This window comes from Pollachius pollachius (assembly GCF_949987615.1).
Source record: "Pollachius pollachius genome assembly, chromosome: 12".
Taxonomy (NCBI): domain Eukaryota; kingdom Metazoa; phylum Chordata; class Actinopteri; order Gadiformes; family Gadidae; genus Pollachius; species Pollachius pollachius.
Window position 1 is genome coordinate 14,664,016 of NC_136945.1, and position 13,156 is coordinate 14,677,171.

Below are 13,156 nucleotides of genomic sequence, written 5' to 3' on the forward strand. Positions count from 1 at the left end.
GCAGATGTATTTGACTTCAGTCACTTCAGGAACCAGAGCCACCAGAGCAGAATGATAGGAGAACACTTTCTACACTCTCTCTCTCTCTCTCTCTCTCTCTCTCTCTCTCTCTCTCTCTCTCTCTCTTCCCGATATGGATGTTTGAAGATTGAAGGGTTGGTCTTTCAGATACCTTGTAGTCTCTCTCTGTAGTCTCATTCCTTTTTTTGTTTCTCAAGTTCTTCAACAACACTCCCTTCTGTAGTGCTTATCCTTCACTCCTACCCATATATTCTCTCTCACTGTATTTCTTCTTTGTGCATGTATCTTTTTTACTGTTTTTTTGTCAGGGGTTTCATCTTTAAAAGAACTGATCGTCATCAACAGAAACCGTTTGGTCTCAGAAGAAAAAACTAGAGATAAAATTCCTGAATTTCCTCAATTAAATCAGAGGAGAAGAGAGAGGAAGAAGGAGACGGAGGCATAGAAGATCAAGACATGGAATTATCTTTGCATTAAAGTCCTACAACACTCTGCTGGAACCATGGATGTTCTCTCTGCTAGGCACTAAGTAGGGGGTTGTGTAACAGTGCGACACCTCAACACAACAAGGTGTGCCTTCCCTGAGAATCACACTGAGGAATTTCCTGTTGATCTGTTGGACCTCCTGGGACATCGGGAGCTGAAAGTTCCAAGAACTTTTCAAGGTTTTCCCAGGTCCGACTCCAAGTCCAAATCAAGGCTTTGCTCCAGCCCAGAGCCTCCCAATGTTCTCCCTGGGGGTTACAGTGTAACCAGGGCCGACCTTTGACCCCATAGTGCTGAACCCGGTCACACTGACCCCTGCAACTAACGAGCTGAGACCTCAGCACCATGAGAGGAATCCAGCTTCTCACGATGCTTCTGATTGGCTGCCTGTGGGTGGCAGGACATGCCAGCAGGGAGAGAGGAGGGCGACTACGCAGCCAGAGGAGAGGGAAGACAGCGGGAGGCGCAGGTGTGGAGAAGAAGAGGAGGCTCCAGCGCCCGCAGCAGGGACACTGCAGCTACACCTTCATCCTGCCCGAGCTGGGTGCCCTCTCAGACCTGGCGCAGGGTGCCGGGGTGGGGCGTGGTGCCCAGCGGGACGCCCCCACCACCGAGCGGGACGGGCCCCCCACGGAGCTCCGCCGCATGTCCCCAGAGAAGCTGCAGCACCTGGAGAGCGCCATGAGGAACACCTCACAGTGGCTGCAGAAGGTAGGAGACCCCAGTCCACTCGGACCCTGGACTCGGGTCCAGGGTTCGATCCCAACTCCAACCTATCCAGTGTCTAGTACATCTGGATCGTATACGCCCCATCTGACTAGGCTATCCTCTCAGTCTAAAGTTAACCCACGGCCATGTCAATACTTATTCGGTATTTGGGTCAAAAGATTTCCGTCCGTACCTATAGCACAGTTTTCAGAACACCGTCCATCCACACTGAAACAGCGTTTTCACCGTTTCAGTTCGTGCCCAGACTAAAGGTGTTTGGATCGCGTCACAATTGTATGTCAGCAATTTGACCATGGTAGAGTCTCGCTTTAGGATCCCTCTGGGTCAGCTTGACTGAAACACGTGGATGTCTTTAATCCAGTTTATCTAGTGTGGGAACTCCTCTCCCCTCTCTCATCGATGCGCCTCTCCCCAACTCTCCTCCCTTCTCCCTTCCCCCCCCCCTCCTCCCGCCCTATCCCCTCGTTTCCTCTCCTCCTCTCTTCTCCTCTTCTTTCTTCTCCTCTTCCCACCTTTCCCCTTTTCTCCTCCCCTCATCTCCTTCTATCCTACTTGCCGCACCCTCTCCTCTGTTTCCCCCCCCCCCCCCCCCCCTTCTTCCAAAACTCCTATTCTCTCTCACCACCCCCTGGAGATGGCAGAGGATAAGGGGTCATATTACTAAGAGGTTATGGTCTGGAATGGAACACTCACTCCTGAGATTATTCCAATCAGGATGGAGGAAAATGAGAGCAGAAACTCTGGTGTAGCTGTGAAACTCTTTCAGTTTGTGTGTGTGTGTGTGTGTGTGTGTGTGTCTGTGTGTGGTGTGTGTGTGTGTGTGTGCGTGTGTGTGTGTGTGTCTGTGTGTGGTGTGTGTGTGTGTGTGTGTGTGTGTGTGTGTGTGTGTGTGTGTGTGTGTGTGTGTGTGTGTGTGTGTGTGTGTGTGTGTGTGTGTGCATGTGCATTGTGATTGTACAATGAAGCTGGTCAACCGGGGACTTGTTTCGCTCTCTGCCAAATGACTTTAGAGAGAGAGGGAAGAAGAGAGGGAGAGAAAGAGAATGACAGAGAGGGGGAGCGAGAAAAAGAGAGAGAAAAAGAGAATGAGAGCGAGGGAGAGGGAGAAAGAGATATGAGGAAGAAAGAGACAGAGAGCGAGGCATGTTTTAAAACTCTGCCTTTGTGTATACCACTGCTCCTGTAAATGGATGAAAGTATGTGTGGGTCTGTGTATATGTGTGCGTCAGTAGACTGTAGTGTGTGTATGAATGGGTGAATGGGTGTGAGTGAGTGGCTAGACGTTTCTGTATCCCCAGGGAGTGGGCGAGGATTGGAGCGGCTGAGCTTTATTTTGAATTGTATTTATACTCGCTGCTCTATCTATATCCTGTCAGCCGGACCTGACAAACAGACACACACACACACACACACACACACACACACACACACGTATATACATAATGCCCCCCCCCCCCCCCCCCCCAACCACACACACACACACACACACACACACACACACACACACACACACACACACACACACACACAGACACACACAGTTCCCAGAGGACAACGGTCATTACAGGGTTCATGTGTCAATTAGTTTTTCCCAGAGAATCACCCTGTCCCGTTGGCATAGCAAAAAAACTGAAGCATTCCCCTACTTTGTATATGGATGTGTGTATGTGTTTCCATATGTGTTTGTATATACATGTATGTTTGTGTGTGTGTGTGTGTGTGTAGGTGTGTGTGTGTGTGTGTGTCTGTGTTTTAGTGAGTGTGTGTTTGTTTGTGTGTGTATGTGTGTGTGTGTGTATATATGTGTGTGTTTGTGTGTCTGTGTTTTAGTGAGTGTGTGTTTGTATGCGTGTGTGTGTATGTGTGTGGGTGTGTGTGTGTGTATGTGTGTGGGTGTGTGTGTGTCTGAATTTCTTCCCAGCTCATATATCAGGTCTGGGGGACTCCCTTAGTAAGGAAAGGTCAGTGTTAACACACACTCATAACATAAGTCCAAAACATCTAACCTTTATCCAATCAAGACCGACGGTCTGAGAGCCCAGCCAATCAGAGAGCCAACCTAAACAACAACGCTGGGTAACTCTGGGTTACGACCAAATATGTGCTCCAGCAAGACAGATTGTCCTGTGGTAATCGGGTAACAACGTTAAACTTTATGAAACGCTCACACAGCAGGCAGCTCCAGAAGGGGCTGATAATCAATCAGAGGCGAGCCTCTCTGTGTTTGTGTTGGGCTGAGGTGACGCCAGAGTGACCTCAGAGCCTCAAACGGCCAATGGGAGCAAATGACGCGACCATGTAGCGTATAGCTTGAGGTAGCATATAGCTTAGCGTAGCATGGTGAACGCTGAACCTATTGCTGTGGGATACAGGCCACTCTGTCTCAAGGCACTATTACTATTGCATTATTAAGGTATTATTATATTGTTATTGTTTTATTATTATTCATATTTTATACTCTTGATGAACAAGAGAGAAGGCTGGACACAAATAAAGTTTTCCATTCTCTAGAACTCTATTGTACACTTTTTGTGTACAAGAGAGTTTTTGCAAAAGCTACTTTTTGTAGCATTCTAGGGACTTTGTGTCTTGGAACCAGACAGCGGACAGCTGTGATGTCATATGTCTTCTTAATCCTATCCTCCTCCTCCTTTCCTCCTCTCTTCTCTCCTCTGCCCTCTGCTGCTGCTCTTCCTTCCATCTCCTCCTCTCATCCTCCTCCTCCACTCCTCTATTCCATTCCTCCTCCTGCTCCTCCTTCCCTCCTCGGCCCCCTGCTGCCCCTCCTCCTCTCCTCCTTTCCTCTTCTCCTCCTCTCCTCCTCTTCTCCTTTCCTCATCCTCTACTCCTCTCCTTCCAGATGAAATATTGTGTTGTTGACCTCTATTGACCTGACACACACACACACACACACACACACACGCACACACACACACATACACACCCACACCCACACGCACACGCAAGCACCCGCACACAATCGGACACATACACCCAACACACCAAGCTTATGTAAATACAGCACTACAGTGGAGCGCTCCAGAACTTCATTACTGGGTCGTTATTCAGCGTCATGGTCCCTGGGGCCATCTGGGTCAGGGTCCAATAGTTATCCATCTCCCTCCCGTCCAAAGGAAATGTTGTGCTGGACCTGCACACTGACAGACAGACACTATTCTGCGTATCTCTGGATCTGATGGATTTAGTTTCTCTGAGTGCCTTGATCATTGGGCCAGCGCCAGGACTCCACACTCTGATGACATAGGACCTTACTGAAATGCATGAACCATAGTCCACTCATTCTATGTACATACCGGCCGTTAAAAATGGAAGAAGATGAGACCTTCTTCAGTTTCCTGCGTCATCTATGTTTTTCAGCAACAATATAATGCATACAAATTCAACAAATATTTATAGTTTACATGGAAAGTCTTGTTTTGTTGGAACAACAAAGCAAAATCAAAATCTTTATTAGTACTCCCTGGAACCTGCTTCCATATTCCCGGTTGAGGCCTGATTGCATTAGAAGTCTTTAATCTGTGCTTGCTCTTCCATCTAAACTGCTGGCAGAACAAATGGCTTCCAGAACCTTCCCCTTTCCTGAGGACTAACTCATTGATCATTTCTGGCGCGATCACATCGCTAGTTACACAACAAGCTGTTAACAATCCCCCAGCCAGAAAGGTGAATCACGATGGCTAAGTTTGTGATGCATTCAACATTAATGTGTTTAAGGGACATTTTCTGGAACACGAATGGTGTTTTTTTCGAGTATGACAATAAGTTATGAATATAGTCTTACTTACAGTATTATATTTTGCAGTATATGAGTTTTGGAGTATGACAATGTGTTGGAGTATGCATCTAACATGTTGATTAAGGTTCAGTATTATACATCTGAGACCATAACCTGCCATACGCAATGCACCCCCCAACTCAGGGAACACACCCGACACATAGAGCCAGAAAAGTTGATTTGTACGTCTCAAAGCTCTTTAAACTCTAACACACACTCTAAACTATCACAGCTACAGTCAGTCCATTATCACAGCTACACTCTGTCCTTTTACACAGCTATAGGGTTTGGGTTTTATCACAGTTACAATCAGTCCTTTATCACAGTTACCCTCTGGCCTTTGTCACAGTTACACTATGCGGGGATGCTGACTTTCTCACTCTCTCTCTTTCCCCTCTTCCCTCCCTCATCTCCCTCTTTGCTATCGTACACGCAATTACAGATGTTTTACAAGCTTTTGTGTAAACACACACGGCACACACACACACACACACACACACACACACACACACACACACACACACACACACGCACACACGCGCGTGCACACACACACACACACACACACACACACACACACACACACACACTTAAGTGTTTGGAACTAGTCCAAGCACAACACCCACCATATGGCTTAGCATTCCTTCTATCAAACTCTCTGGTCGTCTGGTTCTGTCTCTCCATGGTTCTGTCTCTTCATGGTTCTGTCTCTCGAAGGTTCTGTCTCTCCATGGTTCTGTCTCTTCATGGTTCTGTCTCTCCATGGTTCTGTCTCTTCATGGTTCTGTCTCTCGAAGGTTCTGTCTCTCCATGGTTCTGTCTCTTCATGGTTCTGTCTCTCGAAGGTTCTGTCTCTCCATGGTTCTGTCTCTTCATGGTTCTGTCTCTCGAAGGTTCTGTCTCTCCATGGTTCTGTCTCTCCAGGTGTGAACAGTATAATTTAACCAGGATTAGAGCAGCAGAAGTCATGTGACTGTTAACTATGGGGGGGGGGGTGTATCCCAGAGGGAAGGCCTGCAGCTGGGATACAGAGCCCAAAGAGAGGCCTTCCCTCTGGGCTCTGTATCCCAAAGGGAAGGCCTCCATCTGGAATACAGAGCCCAGAGAGAGTGCCCCCCTCTGGGATACAGGGCCCAGAGAGAGGGCCTCCCTCTGGGATACAGGGCCCAGTGAGAGGGCCTCCCTCTGGGATACAGGGCCCAGAGAGAGGGCCTCCCTCTGGGATACGGAGCCCAGAGGGAGGACCTCTCTCTGGGCTCTGTATCCCAGAGGGAGGGCCTCCATCTGCTGGTACTGTGGGGTATATTTATATATATTATTTATAATAACATATATTATTTCTATGTATTTATCAACTGAACTCTCTCCTACTGCCATGGATGAGAGGATACTTGAACTGTCCTTGGGAGGAGGGGTTTTATTTATCAAGCAGGGTTGAAAGGTCATGTCATGCAACCCTGGGTCGCTTATCAAAATGTTTTAGTTGGCAAAGAATTGTTTATTTCTGTCTGTCTCTCTTTCATTGTTTGATTCATTGTTTGTTTCATTGTTTTTCCTTTCTTTGTCGTCTTTCTTTCATTCTCTCATAACTTTGTTGTTATTCTTTCTTACTTTGTAGTATAACTGCATTTCTGTCATTAGATATTCACAGTGTAGCTGTGGACACTTATCGTATTGTAGGAATTTTTATTTTAATTTGGGAGCACACACATCTCAGCGGTGGAATGGTAAACAGGGAGATTATTTAATGGCATGGTAATAAAGAGATTATTACCATACCATATTTGTATTCCGAAAGAGCAGGTCTACTTTGGTCTCAATTATCCCATAAGGGTTTATCGCTTTCTTTCATTTGGTCCTCTAATGTTCCTCTCGCACCCCCCCCCCACCACCACCACCACCACCACCCCCACCCCTATGTTGTGCAGTTGGAGGCGTCCCTGCAGTTGGGTGCAGGCCGGAAGGGGGCCCGGCTGCACCACCAGGCAGTCCAGGACCAGACCGCTACCATGTTGGAGCTAGGAAGCAGCCTGCTCAGCCACAACGTGCAGCAGACTCACAAGCTGAGTCTGGTGGAGGCCAAGGTGAATTTAAGCTTCTAGCTACTGGTCATTAACCACTAGCTGCTAGTCGCTTGTCTCTATTTCCTAGCTTGCAGGTCCCTGGTAAATAGTTCCTAGCCTAGTCTTCATCTGCCAGGCTCTTGCAACTAAACACTTTCCCCTAGCCACTACAGACTCGATTATAACCTCAAGTCACTAGCCACAAGTGACTAGTCTCTAGCCCCTAGTCGCTAGCTTGTAGACACTAGCCTCTACTCTAGTGATCAGTCTCTAGCCACTGGCTGCTATCCTCCACCTACCAGTTGCCAGCCTCTAGTCTCTAGCCTCTTGTCACTTACCTCCAACAACTAGCCACTAGTCTCTAGTCTGTAGCCACTAGCCAGTAACGACCAACTGCTAGCCTAGTCTGTAGCCTCTAGCCACCAGCCTCAAACCACTAGCTAATTGCCTCTAGCCTTTAGCCCTAGCACCTTGTGATTATTCATTAGCCATTGATGATGATGATGATGATGATGATGATGATGATGATGATGATGATGATGATGATGATGATGATGATGATGATGTTAGGGGATTGGTACCACTAAAACCAGGTGCTGTCCCAGCAGGTGTTGAACAAGACCAGCAGGATTGAGGTCCAGCTTCTAGAGAACCATCTGTCCACCAATAGGCTGGAGAATGAACTCCTCCTGCAGACCAATCAGATCAACCGACTGCACCACCACAACAGGTCATAAAATAAAAAAAATAAATATTAATCAAAGATCATTAAACAATCATCAATAGTCTTCTGGTACGATCTACTGCCGCCTACTAATTATCAGTAACATGGCCATGTGATGACCACCTTTGCAACACATTGACGCTCACTATGAATATCTCTGTCTCTCTCTATGTGTCTCTATGTCTCACAGCCGTCTAGAGCAGAAGGTGCAGATGTTGGAGTCACAGCAGAGAGGACAGCTGGAAGACCTCAAGGAGGGTAAAAACCAACTACAGGTACATTTTCATCACAGTTACAGTCTCGCCTTTATCGAAATTACAGTCTGATCTTCATCACAGCTACAGTCTGATCCTCGTCACAGCAACAGTCCATCCTTTATCACAGCAACAGTCCATCCTTTATCACTGTAGCAGTCCTTCCTTTGTCACGGTAACAGTCTATCCATTATCACAGCTACAGTTTGTCCTTTATCACGGTTACAATGCATCCTATATCACGGCTAAAGTCTGTCCTTTATCACAGCTACAGTATGTTCTTGATCACAGCTACAGTCTGTTCTTCATCACAGTTACATTCTTTCCTTCATAACAGCTATTGTCTGTCCTTTATTGTCGGACGGTGATAGTCTGTCCTTCTTTCTGATAGGCTATGGTAAAAAGCCAAATGGTTGCCATGGAATCACTGGAACGACAACTGATGGTTGCCAGAAGAAACAGCACAGCGCTCCAAATGACCCAGGTTCAGCTGATGGCGTCTGTCCAATCACTGCTAACAATGATGAGTAGCACCACAGGTAGACACACACACACACACACACACACACACACACACACACACACACACACACATATTTAAACACACAAATACACTCCTGAATGTGGTTGCTAGCCGTATGGCAAAGGATATACAAATGACCCTTATCTATACCCTAATGAACTTTTCTATGTGCGTGTCTGTAGGGTTGCCCCATGCAGTGCATCGATGGAGAGACTGTAAAGATATCTTCAAGGCAGGACACTCCACCAGTGGTCTCTATGACATCTACATCACCAACATCTCCCACCCTGTCCAGGTGAAAACCCCGTTGTGGCTGTGGTTCCTATTAGCTTCGGTGTTGTTATTGTAGGTTTCCTGTTACCTTATATGGTAGCAAGGTGGGTTACCTATTACCTTATAAGGTCACATGGTGGGTTCCCTGTTACCTTATATGGAAACAAGGTGAGTATCCTATAACGTTATAAGGTCACATGGTGAGTTTCCTGTTACCATATATGGTAACAAGGTGTGGGTACCTATAACCTCATAAGGTAACAAGCTGTGTTTCCACGATGAGCTTCCTCTGCCTCATAAGGTTACCTGGTGTGCTTCCTGTTGCCCTATGAGGTGAAAAACAGGTGTGTTGTGCTGCAGGTGTACTGTGACATGGAGACCAGCGGAGGGGGCTGGCTGGTGTTCCAGAAACGATTTGACGGAAGCGTCGACTTCCAGAGGACCTGGAGAGAATACAAGATGGTGGGTTCAGTCAATCGTACAGCATCAACCATCAGCGGATTTGGAGACAAAAATCGGCATTGGTTGCACATGATGCTGTTGAATGATGTGGTTGGATGGCCTAATTATTCACACCCGCGAATGGCTTGTGCTTTACTAACCCTGATAACCCGGTGTTCTGCTTCCTGTTGTTGCTCCAATTCTGTTTCTGTGCAGAAACCTGGACCAAAGAATTGTTTCGTAATTACTCCAATTCTGATCGTCGGCTTGGATTGTTCTCAGCCTTACTTGTATGTCACTGTGAGAAAGGTGTCTGCTTAATCATTAGATGATAATGTTATGCAGCACTTATATGCTTGTAAATGTCTTCAGCGGGATGTCACAATCACACCAATTGGTCCATTCCAATGAATCCCATCCTGATAGAGTTGAACACCCTGTGCTGTTTGTTGTGAACACAGCTATGACATTTGTCACACCCTACTGTGAACCCAACCAGGCGAAATGGAAAACAATACATTTTGGACAAGCCGAAAATGTTGTGAAAGCCCAATATGGCCCCTGGTGCTGTGGTGATCAGGCTGTGGTTATGCTGACACCTGCAGGGCTTCGGGGACCCTCTGGGGGAGCAGTGGCTTGGCTTGGAGGCCCTTCACCGGCTGAGCCTGCTGGGTCAGTACTCCCTACGGGTGGAGCTCCGGGACTGGGAGGGGAACCAGGTCTACTCCCAGTACGACCTCTTCAACCTGGCCGGCGAAAATCACAGATACAGGTCATTCACACACACACACACACACACACACACACACACACACACACACACACACACACACACACACACACACACACACACACACATACACACACACACGTATACAAACACATATACAGGTTATTCACACACAATTATACTCACACAGATACAGTTCATGCACACACTAATACACACTAATGCATTCTAATACACACACACACACACACACACACACACACACACACACAAACACATTAACATACAGATATATAGGCTAAACACACAACAAATACAGGTCAGCTGCACACTTAGAGCTACAGGAAACCACAAACATACATCTCGCTCACTCTCTCTCTCTCTCTCTCTCTCTCTCTCTCTCTCTCGCTCTCTCTCACTCTCTCTCTCTGTCTCTCTCTCTCTCTTACCATTTCTCTCTCTTTCTCCTCTCTGAATGCTAGTGGTTGAAGTGTCTCCAAGCCGCCCCCCTCCCGGGATCTGCGCAAATAGTGTCTCCCTTTGTCTCCCGGCTGGTTGCTCTGGGTTACAGTCCAGACTGGTTGCTGGGGTTTACAGTGTCTTTCTCTTTGTCTCCTGACTGGTTGCTAGCGGTTACAGTATGTCTCTCCATATCTAGGCTGATTACAAGGGGTTACAGTGTCTGTCTCTCCAGGCTGGTTACCAGGGGTTACAGTGTCTGTCTCTCCAGGCTGGTTACCAGGGGTTACAGTGTCTCTCTCTCCAGGCTGGTTGCTGGGGGTTACAGTGTCACTCTCTGTATCTCCAGGCTGGTTGCTAGGGGTTACAGTGGGACAGCAGGCAGACAGAGCAGTCTGTCTTCTCATGGGATGGCCTTCAGCACACCGGACCAGGACAATGATAACTGTGACACCTGCAAATGTGCCCTAATGCTCACTGGAGGTAGAGCCAGACACACACACACACACACACACACACACACACACACACACACACACACACACACACACACACACACACACACACACACACACACACACACACACACACACACACACACACACACACACACACACACACACACACACACACACAAAGACACACACACACACACACACACACACACACACATATTCAAATACAGACACACACAGGCACACAAACGAGTTGAGATTTTCCCACGAACATCCAACGCAATTCTTTAAAATGCCCTGTGTTCGACTAGCCTGGCTAACGCCAGACCTCATCTCTCAATCTACATTGAGATGCCTAGCAGTGTGAAATGAAATTGCGCGCAAAGCAGCATGGGTATACCCAGGCTAGTGTTCGACAGCAGTTTGACAGACAATGCAAACCATTTAATCTAGACAATTTTTATTTAAAATATATAAAGGCATTAACAGGCAAACGCTACAAATCTCTCTCGCCCTCTCTTAAGATTCAAAGGCCATTATTGTCATCAAAACTTGCATTTACATTGCCAAAGCAATATACTCTCTGTCTGTCTGTCTCTCTATTCCTCTCTCCCTTTCTCCCTCTCTATGTCTCTCTATGTCTCTCTCTCCCTCAGGATGGTGGTTTGACGCCTGTGGTCTCTCTAATCTCAACGGGATGTACTACTCTCTTGGCCAGAACATCAGAAAGCTCAACGGCATCAAGTGGCATCACTTTAGAGGACCCAGCTACTCCCTACACTCCACCGCCATGATGGTTCGACCCTACGACTTCTAACACCGCCCCTACGCTCCACCGCCATGATGGTTCGACCCTACGACTTCTAACACCGCCCCTACGCTCCACCGCCATGATGGTTTCACCCTACGACTTCTAACACCGCCCCTACGCTCCACCGCCATGATGGTTCGACCCTACGACTTCTAACACAGGCCCTACGCTCCACCGCCATGATGGTTCGACCCTACGACTTCTAACACCGCCCCTACGCTCCACCGCCATGATGGTTCGACCCTGCGACTTCTAACACCGCCCCTACGCTCCACCGCCATGATGGTTCCTGCGACTTCTAACCCCGCCCCTACGCTCCACCGCCATGATGGTCGGCCTCCTATAACTCTCTATAACTCTATAGACGATGTTTCCTAGACAGGCTCCTTTATGGTCTGACCTGAGAACCAGGCCTGTATGAGGAGGGACGGTTGATCCATTGGTCAGGACTCAACCAATCAGGACTGCACCTACATTGAGGCGGAAACGAAAGAATATGGATAATATTTGCTCTTGATTATCTCTACTGTATATTATACATATATATGTGTACATATGTATAAAATATATAAATAATGCATTAAAAATATCTGACTGTGTTTACACTTACATAAACAAGAGGATGGCTTACAGCAACGGAACTAGATGGACATGGAAGTCCTGCTCAGATAATAATGAATAGCAAAGTATTTAACCTTGGTAGTTCATATAATCCACCTGTTCAACCAAACATATTTCTTATATCCAGCTGTTTGTCAAGGGACTTAATAAGAGAAACAAGATCAAGTAATTAATGAATATGATTTTAGTGTTTGTATCATCATCTATAATCCCCAAGAGATTAATGAGTCTTTAGTAAAACATTTCAATCAATGTTAACCTCATCATGGCAGAATGACAAATCCCAGAACTCATGATGTAATAAGATGGGCCAGCTGAAACTGGATCATTTGACTCTATAGTCCACCACAGGAAAGGGTAGTCAGGTGTTCGACTACCAGCTGAAAAATACTGGATTTGATTCCTAATGACCTGTATCGTGCGTATTGGGTAAAAGCTTTGGATGAAAGTGTCTGCTGAATGTCTAAATGGTTAATAGATGTGAATGATCTGCTCTCTAGTGACTATCACTACCACATAGTACAGCTAGAGATATCGGCTGGTTTTAAATGTTTTCAAAACTACCTCTCTATCTTTAGTTTCTCCCCTCTAGTCTCTCTCCTTCCTCGCTCACACACACACACGCACACACGCACACACACTCACTCACACACACACACACACACACACACACACACACACACACACACACACACACACACACACACACACACACATTCTAAAGTTCACATAAAAGATATGTGTTATAACAACTTTTTTAAGTGCATAAA

At 46.8% G+C, this 13,156-nt stretch overlaps 1 protein-coding gene across 1 annotated transcript; it reads left to right on the forward strand.

Annotated features, from left to right (window-relative positions):
• The first annotated feature begins 131 nt into the window (after positions 1-131).
• Positions 132-13,096, forward strand: angpt4 (angiopoietin 4). Its single transcript, XM_079748655.1, has 10 exons — positions 132-1,218; positions 6,961-7,116; positions 7,704-7,825; positions 8,010-8,094; positions 8,465-8,612; positions 8,779-8,891; positions 9,230-9,331; positions 9,916-10,082; positions 10,849-10,982; positions 11,611-13,096. The coding sequence occupies exons 1-10, from the start codon at positions 853-855 to the stop codon at positions 11,769-11,771; spliced, it is 1,554 nt and encodes a 517-aa protein (XP_079604781.1). The 5' UTR covers positions 132-852; the 3' UTR covers positions 11,772-13,096.
• The last annotated feature ends 60 nt before the right edge of the window (positions 13,097-13,156 follow it).

Excerpts from the sequence above, each read along its gene's own strand:
- angpt4 (XM_079748655.1), top strand. The coding sequence starts at position 853 with ATGAGAGGAATCCAGCTTCTCACGATGCTTCTGATTGGCTGCCTGTGG. Across the intron at positions 8,613-8,778 it reads AATGATGAGTAGCACCACAG|GGTTGCCCCATGCAGTGCAT; the intron begins GTAGACACACAC and ends GCGTGTCTGTAG. Across the intron at positions 8,892-9,229 it reads ACATCTCCCACCCTGTCCAG|GTGTACTGTGACATGGAGAC; the intron begins GTGAAAACCCCG and ends GTTGTGCTGCAG.